Source organism: Arachis hypogaea, chromosome 11 (genome assembly GCF_003086295.3).
Source record: "Arachis hypogaea cultivar Tifrunner chromosome 11, arahy.Tifrunner.gnm2.J5K5, whole genome shotgun sequence".
NCBI classification, from domain to species: Eukaryota; Viridiplantae; Streptophyta; class Magnoliopsida; order Fabales; family Fabaceae; genus Arachis; species Arachis hypogaea.
The window spans coordinates 137387977-137406331 of record NC_092046.1 but is presented as its reverse complement, the minus strand read 5'-3'; the positions used below and the strand labels follow the sequence as shown (position 1 = coordinate 137406331).

The 18355-nt window shown below is 35.1% G+C and overlaps 1 protein-coding gene across 1 annotated transcript; it reads left to right on the top strand.

Annotated features, from left to right (window-relative positions):
* The first annotated feature begins 811 nt into the window (after positions 1–811).
* LOC140176230 (uncharacterized) lies at positions 812–2503 on the top strand. The gene is made up of 4 exons (XM_072206157.1): positions 812–955; positions 1343–1369; positions 1560–2151; positions 2247–2503. The coding sequence occupies exons 1-4, from the start codon at positions 812–814 to the stop codon at positions 2501–2503; spliced, it is 1020 nt and encodes a 339-aa protein (XP_072062258.1).
* The last annotated feature ends 15852 nt before the right edge of the window (positions 2504–18355 follow it).

Below are 18355 nucleotides of genomic sequence, written 5' to 3'. Positions count from 1 at the left end.
AAAGAGGGATGTAATGGTTGAGGATGATGGTCCCGTGTGTGCTGACTCAGGCTCTAAGGATGATGCACATTTTTTTGGACCAATTCCTAGGTTCGGGTCCATGGGAACATATGATGATGCCCAAGATGAAGGTTATGAGGAATCTGATGGTGGAGACTCATGGCACTCAGAAGAACTGAAGACTCCTCCAAATTCTGAGGATGAATTGGAGGAGGTTGATTTGGATGAGGTTTTCCCTGTGTTCAGAGATGGGGGTAGGTTTGGGGAGCTTAGGCTTGCTGTTGGAATGATATTTACTACAAAGATGGAGTTCAAAGAGGCTGTGCGTGAATATTGTATACAGGAGGGTCGGAGGATTTGGTTTAAAAAGAATGATAATGTAAGGATGAGAGCAGTGTGTAAGGATGAGAATTGTGGATGGCTTGTCTATGCTGCTAACAACACTGAGAACAATTACTGGCAGATCAAGACATTCAATGATGATCACACTTGTGCAAGGGAAACCAAAAATAGATTGGCTAATAGGAAGTGGCTGGCGGGGAAATTGGTAAAGAAGCTACGAAAATATCCTAACTTAAGACACTGTGAGGCTGCTCAGTATTTTAAGACAAAATGTGACTTGGAACTAAGCAAGTGTTCACTGACTAGGGCCTTAGGAGATGCTAGGGCTGTTGTGTATGGTGATGCTGCTGCCCAGTATGGGATGGTAAGGGATTATGGGCTGACACTGCTTAGGAGTAACCCAGGCTCTATTGTCACAGTTGGAGTTATCCCTCAGCCCAACTCTGATGATGAACCAATATTTGAATAGATGTACATCTGCTTGGATGCCTGTAAGAAGGGATTTTTGGCTGGCTGCAGACCGCTCATAGGGTTGGATAGAGCTTTTCTGAAGACCCAGCATGGTGGCCAGATCTTGTCTGCAATTGGACAAGATGCAAACAATCACATATATGTGATTGCATATGCAATTGTCCCTATTGAAAATACTGAAAACTGGAGGTGGTTCTTGGAATTACTTCATCAAGACTTGGGAGATTATAAGCAACACAAGCTCTGTTTCATTTCAGATATGCAGAAGGTACGTTTTATCCATTTTTTTATTTAAATTTTGTTGTTGTATAATTTGTATAGGCTGCTCTGATATTAACATGAGTAATTGCATAGAGTACATAATTTGTATAGGCTGCTCTGATATAATTTGTATAGGCTGGTCCATGTTTTTGTTGTTTTGTTGTTGTATAATTTTGTTTTACATATGTTGAACTGCTGAACTGCTGTATTGTAATGAACTGCTGTGTTGTTGTATAATTTTGCTATAATGTACAAATGCTTTGCCTAGATAGATGGACTACTGCTGGATGAACTGGTATATATATATTGAACTGATATGTACTGCAACGAACAGGGACTAAATTGATGTCACTTATAAAAATTTAGGGACTAAGTTTATGTCACTTATAAAACTTAGGGGACCAAATTTATGTCACTTATAAAACTAAAGGGATCAGTTTGATGCTCGATAACTTGTATGTCACTATTTTCTTTTTTGAAATCAGGGCCTAATCCATGCTGTTAAGGAAGTTTTTCCTGGTGTCCATCACAGATTCTGTGTGTGGCACTTATGGAAGAACTTCAATAAGCAGTGGAAAGATCTCCATCTGAGAGGGTTGCTATGGGAGTGTGCAAGGTGCACCAGCCAAGATGGGTTCCTAGAGAGTATAAAAAAAATTGAGAGGGTTAACAAGAAAGCTTGGGAGTATTTGAACAAGTGGCCTAGAGACTCTTGGAGCCGGGCTTTCTTCAGCAACGCACCTAAAATAGACAATATCTACAACAATGCTTGTGAAGTCTTCAACTCAAGGATCAAAGAAGCTAGAGCCAAACCTATCATTACACTGTTAGAGGAAGTCAAACTGTATGCAATGAGGTCAATCGCTAGGAACAAAGTGAAGCTTAATTCCAACACTGGTATTCTACCACCTATACAGCGCAGCAGATTGGAAAAAATAAGGAAGGAGTTAAAGAGTTGGGTCCCGATGTGGTCTGGTGACTCTGAGTACGAGAAATTCGAGGTTCACGGGTGGCCGACTAACATGGTTGTTGATCTGGGAAAGAGGCTCTGCACATGTGGTTTTTGGCAATTGAGTGGTGAGATACTTTTACTAGTTTCTTCCTTTGTTATTTTTTTTCTTGACTATTGGCTTAATATTGGTAATCTTTGGACTTATGATAATGTTATTTAGGGATGCCGTGTGTGCATGCTTGTGCTGCATTGGCAAGGGTTGGTAGAAGACTAGATGAGTTTTGTCACCAGTGGTTGACAATGGAGGCATATAATAACACATATACCTTCCATATCAATCCAATTCCAGGTCAAGCCCTATGGGAAAAGTCACCACATAACAGACCACAAGCACCTAAATTTAAAAAGAAACCAGGTCCACTTACGAAAAAAAGAAGAAAGGATGCAGATGAGGAGCCAAGTGGGGGTAAAAAGTAGAGCAAGAAGATGAAAAGAATCTATCAAAAAGGTCACTGTCGTTATTGTGGTGAATCGGGACACACCAAGAGAAACTGCGAAAAGAGAGCTGCTGATGAGGTGGCTGCTGCTGCTGCTGCTGCAGGGGCTGCTGCTGTCCAACCTCCAGCTGCTAATGGTGGTGAAGCCAGCGTTGTCCCAGAATCCCCCACCGAAATTCAACTTGAAGCCAGTCAACCACCATTATCACAAATCGATGACTCTCAAGAGGTTCAGAAAATTAAATCACATTCAATCTTATTATGTGCATGTTCTTTTCCACTATTACTAACTATTATACATGTTTTCACTAATAGGTCTTGCCTCCTCCTGTGAGGCCACCAAAACTGCCTCCCAAAAGGAAGTCATCCAAACAAGAAAAGGCAACTCCAGGAAGCAGCTCTCAAGCAGCAACCACCCAAACTGCTCCCACCCCACCAGCAACCACTCAGCCCACAACTCTTCCTCCGTCTCATCCTATGCAAGGTGCATCACAGGGGACCGTAACAAGACTTTTTAACTTCATGAAGTTTGTTCCGAATCCTGGATTCAGACCACCAGAAAACAAAAAATGAAGACTAGGTTTATTATGTTTAGGAGAACATTTTTTTGTTTAACTATTTTGATGAAGCAGTGTGCTTTCTGCATTTAGAACCCAAGTGTTGGGGATTTTTTTTGTTCAAAACTTGTGTTCTCAATATGTTGAGAACTGCTGACAGACTTGCACAATATTGCCCTGGCTCTTCCTTGCCTATTTTGTATATGTTTACTGCATTAATATATGATTATGGATTATTATGGCCTCATTGAACTTGAGCTGTGCCATATTTTCTTTTTGTTGTTCTCTAATATGCCATTACAATTAAAAAATTAGAGGATTCCATTAGTCCTGTAGGTACAGTTATTTATACATATAACCTCTACTTTATTCAGATTCCAAATTACTCTTGGACAGTCATGTAACAGTTTAATCTGCATTCTTTTCAACCAAAATGACAAGTGAAATTACATGAACAGAACAACATATGCATATCACATTTCACTTAGTTTTTGGCTAAATACAATTGACTCTGCTGCCTATCCAATCTTAAGACAAGCACAACAACTGTAACTAGCAGTAACAGCATACATGTAAACAAGAAAATCCCCCCCCCCCATTTTCAGAACTCTAACTTCAGACTCTAGTCTTCCAAGTTTCCAAAAAATCTTCATCTTCCATTCTTCATTGTCGTTTGAGGAGCTTCTTCTACCATCACATGTCACCGCATCTTCTTCCAGAATTTTGTCCACCCAAAGAAACAACCCACACCACCTCTTACCTGTAGTCTAAACCCAGGAAAGTGAATCAACCAACCTCTAGATTTACCACAAGGAACAGCATCAAGCACTTACATTGTAGTTTGGGCAACCCACGAACGGTCTCCCTGGATTAGAATCCGTCGCTGACCATCGCAGCACCGGTCTCGCCCCGCATGCACACCATTCTGGCAGACGTGCATCTCTGTTTCTATTCATCCTCCTCATGATGCTTCCAAATGATCTTGGGTTGTTGGTGTAACAACCCCGATTTTCGAGTACGCGAGATCGTTTCTGAATACACGGATTTCTCTGAAAGATCAATAAAGGGAACACCTCTGATATATCATCAAGCATCTCAATCCTCATTATCATTATGTCATCCTTAATTTAGAACCTCCTCTGAGGCAAGCTCGATAATGCAATCGCGAAGAACCTTGTTTTTGAACCGTATCGGTTAGGAGTTTTGATTCGATTTTTCGTAAAGAGTCTCTGTTTGACGAACCGAACTCGATTCATGAGATAAGAGAGATAATAGTATAATATTATCATTATATTAGTATTAAAACATGCTTGAATGATATTATAAGGTTACCTGGTCTGTTTTTGTTAAAACCAAAAAATCGGTTTAACCAGGTTTACGGTTTACTGGTGCAGCTTAGCACCAGCACTCTCTGGTGACTTTAGCAATGCTAAGGCCTCATTATTCATGTTTTATTCTCATAATAAATATGTTACTAGTGTCATTTATGCTAGTAGCTCAGAAAATAATTTTTAGAGATGTTTTTACAAGTGTTCTGATACATCTAGTTTTAGTAGTTGTACACCTGAGATATTTTAATATTATTTTAACCCACCTCCAAGCCAACCAATCACAACTCACCTTACACCCCCAAGACCTCCAAGGCTGTCTCATTTCATCATTTTGGCCGAAATTGAAAGGAGAGAAAAGAGAGAAAACTTCATGAACACTTAATCTTCAAAGCTTGATTTCTTCTGAACCAAAACTCAAATCAAAACTCCGATTTCACCAAAATGATCCTCTCTTCTTCCTCTACATAACCATGTAACTTATCAAGGCTGGAAATAAGGTTAGATGGCTGTACCTTTCTCATTTAAATTCGGTTTTCAAGGAAAACCATGCAAAACATGTGTTTTCTTGATGTTCTTCCTTAGGAATCATGCTTAACTTGACTTGAGGGCCAAGAAACGTGAATTTCCAGCAAGTCTAAGGTGAGATATCTCTTCCTAACATACTGAGTGAGATTTGATCAGTTGAGAGTTTTTGGATTTAAAGTTGTTCTTGATGTGATTTAGGAGGAAAAAGTGCTTAAGGACCACCTGAAAGTTTAACCAAATTAGGAGCAGCAAAACCAGGTAGGGATTGACGAATTTAATCTTGATTGATTGTGTTTGAGTTGTGTGATTATGATATGGTTTGGTTATGCTTGAAATTGATTGTTTATATGAGTAATTCTTGTTGAAATTTTGGTGAAAATTTGATGAAATTTGATGATATTCAACTTTGAATTTGTGTTCTTCATGGCTGCTGGAAAAACGAACCCTAGACCTTAAATTGGGGTTCAATTTGTGTTAAAATTATGTAGAAAAGATGGGGTTTTAGTGGCTGCAATTTTATTTTGAATTTTGGTAAAAATCGGTTGCTGAAAAGACTGAAAAACGGGTAAAAACAGAGAAAGAATCTGAAGAATTTGTGAAGAACATGAAGAACACTTTGAGTGTGGTGAAGAACAATGAAGAACACCTTTTTGATTCATAAAAGGGCAAGGAAGTAATTAATTTGGTGTTTGAGGGGTTATATGGTAATTTTTGAAAGTTAGGGTGGTAAAAGTAGAAATATTAAAAGTTACGGGTGGTAAAAAGTGAATTTTAAAGGTTAAAGGTTAAAGTAAAGTTAATTTTCGAAAATTTAATAATAAAATAATAAATAATAATAAAATATTAAATAATAATATTTAATTAAAAATAATATTTTAATAAAAATAATAAAATAATGCAGAAAAGGCAGTTTTCTGTAAAAGCTTTAGAAAGACAACTTTAAGCTCAGAATCTCATAATTACCTTCATAAAACACTTAGGGAGTGGTAAGAACATATTAGTGAGGCAAAGATAAAGGAAAGATAAAAAGTTAAAGAAAAGATAAAAACCAAAGAAAAGTCTGTAAAGTTTTAACGACAGAAAAACAGACACAGACTAGTGAACGAACTAGGGCAACTTAGTTAGTACTTGAGTCACGACTAGGGTTAGGTATTATATGAAAAGTTAAACTGTTTCAGTATAGACTTAATGAACCTATACTTGGGACAGACTAACTATTCATACCGAAATTTACATAAGCTTTAAATACATACGTTAAATAGAGAAATTAGAGCAGAGTAGAGAGATACAGAGAAAAGAGAAACCAGAACAGAGTAAAGAGATATAAAGAGAAGAGTATAAGAATAAAGAGTTAAGCCTTGTAGCATGATGTTCGGTTGGATGTTCATCTGCTGCTTTTCCATTGGCCCTAGAGGTCCTGTAGGCCCAAGTTCACCTACAGTGAGTTGTTATTCCTGTAGGCCAAAGTTCACCTGCAGTGAATATCAATTGTGTATCTCAGGGTGTTGCTCCTGTAGGCCGAAGTTTACCTACAGAGAGTTGTGATACCTGTAAGCCGAAGTTCACTTACAGGGGCGCTATTTCTGTAAGCCGAAGTTCACTTACAGAGGTGTTATTTCTGTAGGCCCAAGAGATGTGTTTATTCATTTGTTGCGTTAAGGCAACTCCAGATATACTTGTATAATCATCTGCTGCAGAGAGGCAGTCAGATAGATAATGGTGTGATCACTGAGAACGCTTTCCTGCGGTACAGATCCATATTTTATTTCTGTAAGGCAGAGGGGTTATTTCCTGCTACAGAAGTACCGTGACAACCTGTTCCATTTCTGTAGTGGCAGAGGGGTTATTTTCTGTATACAGAAGGTGTGTCGGCATACATCCCTGCAGTGGCAGATGTGTTATTTCCTGCGTGCAGTGGACCCTGTGGTGGCAGAGGGGTTATTTCCTGTACACAGGGGTATAGCCAATAGGAAAGCCTTATCCAGACAGAGGTTGCTGGATAACGTCGGGAGCGGGTTAGTAACCGACAGATGAGCTCATTACCTGCACTAGGGCTAGACATGCATCATTCTTGTCTGCACATCATTCTCTGTTGCATTCCTTTCTGAGTGTGGTCTATTTCTTTATGTTTGTCTGCTTGCATGCTATTTCTGTGTTTTATTTTCTTGAATTCTTTTGTTTGTGTTCTGCTTTCTGTTGTCTCTACTTTCTCTTTCTATCTTTATTTTCTATTTACTGCTTCGCTATATTATGTTATTTGTCTGCTAATCGACCCCAAATTAATGAACTTAACTAATAACCCCGACCCTACTAAGAACTCCCCAGTTCTTACCCCTTCTCTCTCCCTTCCCCCTTCAGATGGAAGCATGAGTACCCTTCTGTAGTTCACTGACGACCGTTCGCAAAAAAGATTCCGCTCTAGGTAGTCTGCTGAGTCTAGAGTGAACTCCGTTTCTATTTATATGTAAATACTGTGAGACCAGCCAACATCTACACCCTGCTTATCTACAAACTTTAACCAAAGTCCTCTGTACGATGTTGCTGTTATGTGGCCACTCGATGAAGTACTTGAGAGATGCTCTTTGATGACATATGATCGTGTAGAGGAGTAGCAGATGATGTTCTACCTTTTGGTGACGTTCCATCTGACTTGAGTTTTGAAGACTTAGAGCGTACTTTCCCTCGCTTTAGTAGTTTAGAGGGACTAGGTGAGTATAGAGTCTAGGCTAGCCTGGGCGCCAGCTTAGGGACTTCTTGAACAGGTCAGGACCTGGGATGTTGTATGTATATATATGTATATAGATATTATTTAGCTATATCTAGGGGTGTTCTAACTAAAAGGCTATACTCTAATAAAGGCTGGATCACGGAATGATATCAACCGCTTGTGATATATTTATGTATGGTTGTTTATAACTGTTTTATCTGTTATCAGTTGTGAATTGCTTATGAATGATTTCGTCTATTAATCCAAATGTTTTCAAAAAAAAAAAAAGTACCTCGCAAATTAACTACGTTTTTAACAACGAATCAGGCTCATATGATAAATAATAGATAATAATTAGGAAGACAAGTTGGTAGCGCTCAGTTTCTAGTATGATCATGACGTACTAGAAATTGGGTCGTTACAGTTGGAGCTCCCAGCTGCGTTGCTTGTGCTAGCCATCAACACTGGTGTTTGATGATGAAGACAACACTGAAGACTCACCTCTGGTGCGATGGAGAGGAACGGATAGAAGACGAGAAAAGCGTGTGCAACGGAGAAGAAAGGAGAACAGAGTCAATTTGGGGGTTAGGGTTTTTAAACTGAAATTAGGGACCAAATTGACTCCAAAACGTTTACTAGGCCACGTCAGCTAGCCGTTGGGCTGCTAACGTGTCACCAACGACGCCAGCTCAGCTTTCCGGTTGCGCCAGGTGGACGAAATTCATCGGAAGGACCACTATGAGTACCGGAGATCAACTTCAGGGATGACCCAGACAAATTTTTAACTTCAGGGATTACTTTGATCCTCGAGGACAACTTCAGGGACTACTTTGATGCCTACCTCAAAAAAATAATGAAACTTCTTTAAGCAACGTAACCAACCTGAAATCAAAAGGCAGTTACATAATAATAATAATAAGAGTAATTACTAATTACCCAAATTAGTCTCCAAGAATTTTAAAAGTCGACATTTTAGTTCTCAAGAAAAATTAATATACAAAAATATCCCCAAAGTTTTACTCCGGCAGACAAATCAGTCTCCAGTTCATTTTTTGGCAGAATAATTATCCAGATCAATCTCCAAGAATTTTAAAAGCAGACATTTTAGTCTCCAAAAAAATTAATACACAGATCAATCCCAACATTTTTTTCATCATACATAACAGTCCTCCCTCAAAAAAGAATAGAATAAAATTATTATTATTATTATTATTATTATTATTATTATTAATTACACAATAATACTACCATAATTTTTTATATCTTTTGGACAAAAATAATAATAAATTTATTCATTAAATTTTTATGTATGTATTTATAATATAAAAAGTATATATATATATATATATATATATATATATATATATTCACTTAATAATAATAATAATAATAATAATAATAATAATAATAATTATTATTATTATTATTATTATTATTATTATTATTATTATTATTATTATTATCATCATCAGAGATTATTCTACAAAAAATTTAAGGTTGAAACTATTTAATATTTTTGTATTTAATATAATTAAAAGATGTCTTATTTTAAAAGATATGTTTATTTTAAAAGAAAATGTTGTAATTTAGATTTCAAAGCATCATTATTTACCTTACTTGTTTCTAACAAAAAAAGTGTATTAATATGCTAGTGTCATCGTTGACATGCACAAAGCTAAGTTAATAATAATAAAGGTTGACATATAGTAAAAGTAAAATGGACAGGAGACTGTTATGTCTGACAGAGAAAAACGTTCGAGATTAATCTGTGTATTAATTGTTTTTAGGAATAAAATGTCCGCTTTTAAAATTCTTGAAGACTGATTTGGGTAATTACTCTAACAGAAAATAAACTTGGGACTGATTTATCTGCCGGAGTAAAATCTTGGAAATTGATCTATATATTAATTTTTTTAGGACTAAAATAACCGCTTTTAAATCCTTGAAGACAGATTTGGATAAATACTCTAATAATAATAATAATATAGCACCAGTAAAAAAACATTCTAATCTAATTATACATTCTAATATTAAAGAGACTAATTCATACCATGACAAGATGTACTCAATTAGACTCAACACTAGAATCTTTTTTATTCGGATCAGGAGTAGGTGCAACTTCTACAAAATAAATAATAAAAAATTATCAATCGAAACTTGAGCTTACCTAATTTCAACTTCTCCAAATTCTCAATGAGCTCCTCAAGAACAAATTTTGGAGTCAATTTTGCGTATAAATTAATGCTTTAGCTATCATCGAAATTAGAGAACTTCGATAATTATTCAACACCCTTCCTCCAATACTAAATGTCGATTCTGAAACTACTGCGAAAACCGGCATGACTAAAACATTTCTTGCAATCTGCTCAAGAATTGAATATTTAGTGGAATTTATTTTTCACCAGTTTAAGATGTCAAATTGCACGCCACTCTTCTCTAAGACCTCCATAAGATATAAATACACCTCATTCTTGTTAACTCTCTAATTGAATTGCATTTCCTTCTCAAATTCCATAGCAAAAAAAATTTCATTTGCATCAAGCTCTTGTAAATTTCAGGAGGATCTTAACGAATAGATCTTTGATAGTTACTAATCCCACCAAACAACCTATATCTATCAAACATCTAGAAAATCGTCTCCTTCACCTTTGAAGTAAAAAAATCAGCATCTTTTTCATACAATTTCTCAAAGCTCCACTTCATCAACTGAAGCTTATACCTAGGATCAAAAGCCACTGCAATAAAAATGATCATACTTGTATTTTTTTATATTTCTCCAATACTTATCATACTTGGACTTCACTTTCTCAGCCATATTTGAAGCACTAGATCTAAACTTTTCATCCAATGCTTAAATATAGACAATATTTTACAAAAATCATTAAAATGTTGAGAATATGTGTAACAAATGTTGAACCAAAAACTTTGTCAGTTATATTATAAAATATTTTTAAAAACTTGACAAAATATCTTGCATTCTCCCAATTCTCGATCAGACTCAGGGATCTCGCCAGCCACACTACAAGAAAAAGCAATATTTGTAGCAAAAAAATTGTTACAAAAAATCGAAATTTTGAAATAAAAGGATTTTGTAACAAAAAAAGATGTCGTTGCAGTATGTCCCGTTACAAAAAGTTTTTGTAACAAAAAATGGAACTGTTACAATTCAAAGTGATATTTTGTAACAAATTTTTCTGATACAAAAAACCAGAAGTCGTTACAAAAATGGTAACAAATTTTGATCTTCAAAATATTTTTGGTGAAAATCTAATTTTTCCTATCATAAAATTTTGTTACAAAATGTAACTTGATTTTGTAACATTTTCTTTCTTTTAGTTACAAAAAATAGAAAGCTCATTTTAAAATATTTAATTAAATAATTGATATATCAATTAATTTTCTAATTCCACTAACTCAACATTTATATGATATATAATCATATAGATAATTAAAATATCTTACATGTCATTAAGATTCTTTTACAATAAAATAAGTTCTACAAATTTAACTAAACACAACTTTTTCCTAACATAAAATTATATCATATCGAATTTATAATTCTTGACTCTTCTGGCATATTTCTGTCAATATAAAGTCTATCATATTGTCATCAATTTTGTATCCCTACAAATATAAACAATGAAAATCAAAATTAAAAAATAACACATAACACTATCTTCATCCGAGTAAAAATTAAGTTAAAACTTACAAGTTAAAATTAACTAATTCTTTAAAAATTTATTCTCAAAGTTCAAAACTAGCCAATCAAGAATGCAAATTATCAAGAATTAACATTCAATATATAAACTTGGGCTAATTAATCACAATTCAATCACAACTTAGTGAACAAAGTCATTAAATTTACATAAATATCAATTGTCAAACAATCTCTACAAAACACAATTTCCACCAAAATCTTCTAATTAAGAGTTTCCTTTACCTTTCTTGTTTCTTTTTCTTTTCTTAACACAAAAAAAATATATCATGCAAAGTCGATAATAAATACTTTCCAAATTTTAGGCCAAACATTCAAGGTTCAAATAATCAATTGTTTTAATGAGAAAATTCAAAATGTAGCTAACGAAGTATAATAATCACATAGCTAACGAAGTATAATAACTTTTTACTTAAGACTTGTGACTTGTACTTTGCAATCATACCATAGAAAAAAAAAAGAAAAATTCCCAAAACTTCAATTCAATTCAACAATAGCAGCTTCATAATCCAATTCAATAGTAATTATTAAATGAAAAATGAAGAAATATAAACCTCAGCTTCATAAGACTTAGTAGCTGAATTCATAACCCAAGCATAGAACTCTTCATATCAATCAGGCTTTGGTGGATGATAAATTCAGCCGATACATAATACTTTAATCAATAGATAAAACTTAAATAATATAACTTTCCAAATCCAAATCTTCTAAAATAACTTTTTTCAAGTAAAACCTCAAATTTTACAAAATTCCGGCAGCACCTCCCCTAAAACTCGGATTTAGCCATCCTTACGGGTTCCTTCTTTCTCAACAAATCTCCAGCTCTTTTATCAGCAGTTATCACAACAACAGAATCTCAATAATCATCTCATCATAAATTAGTTTAACAACCAATATCCTAACATTAATTAAAATCAGAGTTTCCATAAACCATTCTTTAAAAGTAAACTAGTTCAGCTTCAAGAATTCATAACTAGTATTTGAAACACAAACTTTTTCATATTTCTAGTTATTCTTAAAGTAATTTAGTTATTAGCAAAGTTACCATTTTATTCTAAAGATCATATTTTAAGAAAATAGTTTAGTAGTCAACCTTCAATCCTTTAACCGTCCTCAAAATCAACTCTAATTAAACATAATTCAACAATAATAACCAACTTGGCATAATCGACTAAAATTGAAATTTCTAACAATTCTAAAATAATTAGAAAACCAATAACAATCGCAGCTTCAAACCAAAGTAAATCTCATCAGTTAACTACTCACGGCAACGAAGCCGGTTAATATCCCAGCCATAACCTAAACTCAATTCACATCCGCATCCAACTTCAATCATAACTCAGAATAATCACAACTAACGTTTCTGAAATACATTTCATTCAATAATTAACTCATCATATTTCAATTTAACAAGTAACATTAAATGAATCACCATTTGCAACCACATTTCAACCAATTCCAACCCATCACAAATCCATTTTACCGCCATTCCAATATATCAAATTTCCAATTCAATATCAAACAATTCAAAATAAATCATTGAAGATCAGAATCTCAGCCAATTCATCACAATAATCAATAATTCAAAATACAATTCACAACTGCATCTAATTTTAATTACAATTCAGCGTAATCACAACCACATTCAATTCTAATAATAAATCAGAATAATCACTCCAACTAACTATTCTCAAACATGTTTCAAATAATTCACATCAATTAATCAACCCTTAATCATTATTAACTATTTGCAATTATCTGAATAACTTTATAGGCATTCTAAAATTAAAAACGTTTAACTTTAAAAATAAATCCCCTACCTCGATGTCGAAACTCACGAAAATCGCCAAACACAGCAGCTCCGTTAGCAGTTCCAACACCCGTTTTGTTTCCTGGGTAGCAACCAAAATGGTTCTAGGCAGCTCCAATATTGGTTCCCAGCGGCAAAGGCTCCAGCAACTATGAAACTAGAAGCAGAGGCAGAACAGAGCAAGAACAGCAGCAACGATCTTGAACCCAACAAATAGCAGCGACAGTGGCATTTTCTCAGATTTCAGAAACCAGAAGCAGCGGCGGAACAGCGTCTTCTTCCCCTGATTCTCGCAACACTCCTCTTCTCTGTACACACAGTAGCAGTAGCTTCCTTTGATGGAAGTGGCGTGTAGCTCAACCGCAGCCTCCGTCTCCAGCAACAGCGGCAGTGTTATGAGCCCTTGTCTTCCCTGTTACGTCTCTCTTCTCTATGAACTCCTATCTCTCCCTTCGTGCTCGTCGGCAGTGACAGAAATGGCGGTCACGAAATCCCCTTCCAGCGGCGAACAGTGGCAACGTTAGTGGCTTCATCAACTGCGACGATGATGGCGGGCTTCAGCGACAGCCACAACGCACGGCCTCTCGCAGCAGGTCGTGCTCCTCCTTCACGTGCATCCTTCTCTTCCCGACGACGTCGACGGCGTGGCGAGCAGCTGGACATCAACGACAACAACCTGCGATGGCAAGGCGAGTTAGCAACGGCTGCACGGCGATGGACATGGATAACGGCACAGGCGAGATGCGGCGGCGGCAAGCTGGACGGCACAGAGTGCGGCTCCCTCGTCTCCGATTCCAAGCTCTCTGTTCTCCCTTTCCATTTCTGCGTTTCTTTCTTTTGTTTGTGTGTTAGTGTTTAGGAAGAAAGGAGGTGGGGGTTGCGTGCTTCAGGGCTGGGGAAAGAGGAAATTAGGTTTCTGATTAGGAATTTAGAATTAGGGTTCCAAGTTGGGAATTAGGGTTAAAAAATTAGGGATTTTATAAAAGAATATAGATAGATTTGAAAAGATATTTTGATAAAATTGAATGGTAGAATAATTTTAAAATCAAATATACTCCGTTAAAAATATTTAGGAACATTATTTATCATTATATTGCTAAGTTCAATTAATTATTTCTAATTTAATTTGTAAAATAAACATATTAATGACATTTTTATAGAATATAGTTTAAAATCGATATTAATTATTTAATTTAAATGATATAACTTCTCATATTTTTCTACCTCCGAAACTTTAATTTCAATTTATAAAATATCTAATTATAATAAAAATTGTGCATAAATATTAGAAGTATCATTAATTTGACTTAAATACTTTTAGTAAAATAAATGTTTGAATATAAAATCTTAAATAAATATAATAAATCATAAATAACTCATTATGTTAATTTTAAAAAATTTGAAGTCTTATATTTAATATGTTAAAACAAAATTTTTTATTAGTTACAAAAAATATTTGAATTTTGTGACAAATAAATAACTTGTTACAAAATTATTGTATTTTGTGACAAATTAATTTTTTGTTACAAAATATTTAAAGCTTTTGAAACAAAAAGATATTTTATTACAAAATATTTTTAATTTTTGCAATAATATAATCTTTTGTTACAAAATATTATAACATTTTGCAACAAAACAACAATTTGATACGAAAGCCAACATAATTTGTAACAAAAGAAATCACGTTATTACAAAATATTAAAATGTTTTGTAAAAAATTTTCCTATTGTTACAAAATATTCTTATTTTGTAATAATAACTAATTATTGTTACGAAAAAACCATAATTTGTAACAATTTTAAATTTGATACAAATTTTTTGTTACAAATGCTTCATTTTCTTGTAGTGCCATCATAGTATATTCTGAATTTCTCTCCCCTAATTTTTTAAATGCCTTTTGAAACTTCAAAGCACTTTCAAACATTAAAAAGGTAGAATTCTATATGGTATTAGTAGGAACATTTAAATGCACAGTGCCTTTTTTCTTAATTCTAGCTTCTTTAATCATGGCCTTAAACCTCTCAGTATGATCTAGTAGTGCATGCACATGCGTAACTGCATTCCTAATCTTTAAAATTTAATCATGCATTTCTCTCAATCCATCATTCATAATAGGAATTAAAATATGAGCACAACATCTAACATGCGAAAATTCTCCTTTCAGTGGATGTGAGTTCTAATCCTCCATTCTACTTTTCAAGTAAGAAATAGCAGCATCATTTGAACTAAGCATTATCAACAGTTATAGAAAAATTTTGCAATATCTCTCATTTCAACAAACATTTCTCAATCTTCTTATCAATTGTTTACCCTTTGTGATTCTTGATAGCACAAAGATTCAAAATTCTTTTTTGCAATTTTCAATTAGCATCAATGTAATGAGCAGTTAAGGCAAGATAGTTTAAGTTTTGCACAGATGACCAATAATTAGCTGCCAAACAAATATTTTGATTTGGTTGATTAAAAATAGACGTTAACTTAGTTTTTTCATTCAAATAAAGCTTCCAATAATTCCTAGCAACTATGATCCTTCCAGGAATTAGAACCTTGGGTTGCAAACAACTCATATAATAACGAAAATTCTCTCCCTCAACATGCGAAAAGGCAATTCGTCCACAATAATCATTCTAACAAGGGCTTGTCTACAAAGATCAATATCAGAAGACATAGCAGAAAATGTACCTCCTTCGAAATTTTTTTGCATTGTGACAACAAGTAGTTTTTCATGTTACTGGTACCATTTTTATGTGTATCACAAGCATAACTAGACCCACACCAATTACATTTAGCTCTAGGATACTGTGGATTACTAGTTTCATCTTTAGTAATGTGGTCCCATATCCAAGACCTAGGTCTATAAGGCTTTCTCTTACCTTTGTCGGTCTCAGTTTCAGTGGTATCATCAACAGGAGCTTTTTCAACAGCCCGCCTCTTTTCTTGGCCTCTATTAGCAAGCTTCCTTGTGTTTCTACGAGGAGCTGCCGCAACAGACAATACATTTGAAAATCTAATGCTTGCAGATTTATTCGGAAGAGTAACAACCGCTCCTATTGAGAAAAGAGACACAAGTAACAAAGAACCAATTTGGATTCATGCCAAGCAGATCTACCACTGAAGCAGTATATCTTATAAGAAGGATGATGGAGAGGTATCGTAGTAATAAAAGGGATCTACATATAGTGTTTATTGATTTGGAAAAAGCGTATGATAGGGTACTAAAGGAGGTCTTATGGAAAGTTTTAGAAAAGAGAAGGGTAATGATCGCATATATTCGTGCAATTAAAGACATGTATGATGGGCCACAACTAGTGTGAAGACTCAAGGTGGTGTGACAGAGGAATTTCCTATTGGTATAGGATTACACCAGGGATCATCCTTAAGCCCATAACTTTTCACATTAGTCTTGGAAGTACTCACAGAGCACATCCAAGAGCCTGTGCCATGGTGCATGCTTTTTGCCGATGATATCGTCCTTATGGGAGAGTCAAGGGAAGACCTAAATAAGAAGTTGGAGTTATGGAGAGAAGCTTTAGAAGCGTATGGTCTGCACATAAGCCGTAGCAAGACGGAATATATGGAATGTAAGTTCAGTCAGAGAAGGAAAAATCCTAATATAGAGGTGAAGATTAGAGAAAAATTCTACGAAAAGCTAAAAGTTTTAAGTATCTTGGGTGCATTATACAGGATAATGGAGAGATTGAACAGGATGTAAATCATAGGATCCAAGCAGGTTGGTCAAAATGGCGGAGTGCATCTGGTTTTATATGCGACAAAAAAGTGCCTTTAAAACTTAAAGGTAAATTCTATCGCACCGCTATAAGACCGGCTATGCTTTATGGTACGGAGAGCATGAACATAAGCTGAGTGTGGCAGAGATGAAGATGTTGAGATGGATGAGTGGTCATATGCGATTGGATAAAACAAGGAATGAAGATATAAGGGAGAGAGTTGGAGTAGCAATAATTGTGGAAAAGATGGTTTAATCGCGTCTCAGGTGGTTTGGACATGTGAGAAGAAGACCGATAGAACATCCAGTCAGAAGGGTAGATGAGATGGAAGATGGACAAGGAGCGAAAGACAGAGGAAGACCTAAGAAGACCATCCATGAGGTGGTCAAACGAGATGTACATGTAAACGGTCTCTCTGTAGACATGATACATGACAGAGCACAATGGCACCGTTTGATTCATGTAGCCGACCCACTTAGTGGGACAACACTTTGTTTTTGTTGTTGTTGTTGTTGTAGTAACAACCGCTCCTATTGCTCCTCCAGCAGTGTCGTCTATATTCTCAGTTGAACTGATATCAAACTGCATAAATAAATACATTGAACAACAAAATAAAATTACTAGCAATTTTAAAAAAATCAATAACAAATATATTGAACAAATAATTAAAAAATAGAAGCAGAAATATAACAAAATAAATTACTAGCAATTTTAAAAATCAACAACAAATATATTGAGCAAATACACTGAATGAATAATAGAAAAACATAAGCAGAAATTCAAACAAAATAAAAAATACTAGCAATTTTAAAAAATCAACAACAAATATATTGAACAATGAACAACAATCAACAACAAATATATTGAACAAATACACTAAACAAATAAATTGAACAGAAATTGAAAATACTTGACTTGGAGGCTCTATATCTAACTCGGTAGCTGCTATGCGCGAAGACGATAACAGCTCCTGCCTCCTGGTACGTTGAGAGAGATGGCATGTGGAGGAGACGGTGATGTGGGTGCTGCCCGCGAAGATGAAAACGGTATTATGGGTGCTGTCCGCGAGGGTCCTTTCGGCAAGGGTGTTGTCCGACGACTTAGTGACAGTGTTGTGGACTGTGGAGGACAACGGTGTTGGGAGGAAGGTGTTCGACACTAAGAGGTGCTAGGAGGAAGGGGTTCAGCACTGGTGGGAGGTCCCAGGGGGGGTTCTTCATCTGCGCTAGGTTTAGAAAGTTAGGTTATTTGATTGGGGGGGGGGGGGGTTGGGTTAATGGTTTTGTTACGTTTTTAGGTGAACCGGTTCGGTTCGATTAGAATTTTTAATGTCAGAATAAAAAACTGAATCGAACTGTAGAAAGAATAGCAAAACATAATTTTTTGGTTTTTTTGGTTTTATTTGGTCTGAATCAATTTTAAATACTCCTTGTGTAACATATATATATATATATATATA

Coding starts and splice junctions, on each gene's coding strand:
- LOC140176230 (XM_072206157.1), top strand. CDS start 812: ATGTACATCTGCTTGGATGCCTGTAAGAAGGGATTTTTGGCTGGCTGC. Junction 956..1,342: donor ATGCAAACAATCACATATAT/GTGATTGCATAT, acceptor TGCTTTGCCTAG/ATAGATGGACTACTGCTGGA. Junction 1,370..1,559: donor GACTACTGCTGGATGAACTG/GTATATATATAT, acceptor TTTTGAAATCAG/GGCCTAATCCATGCTGTTAA.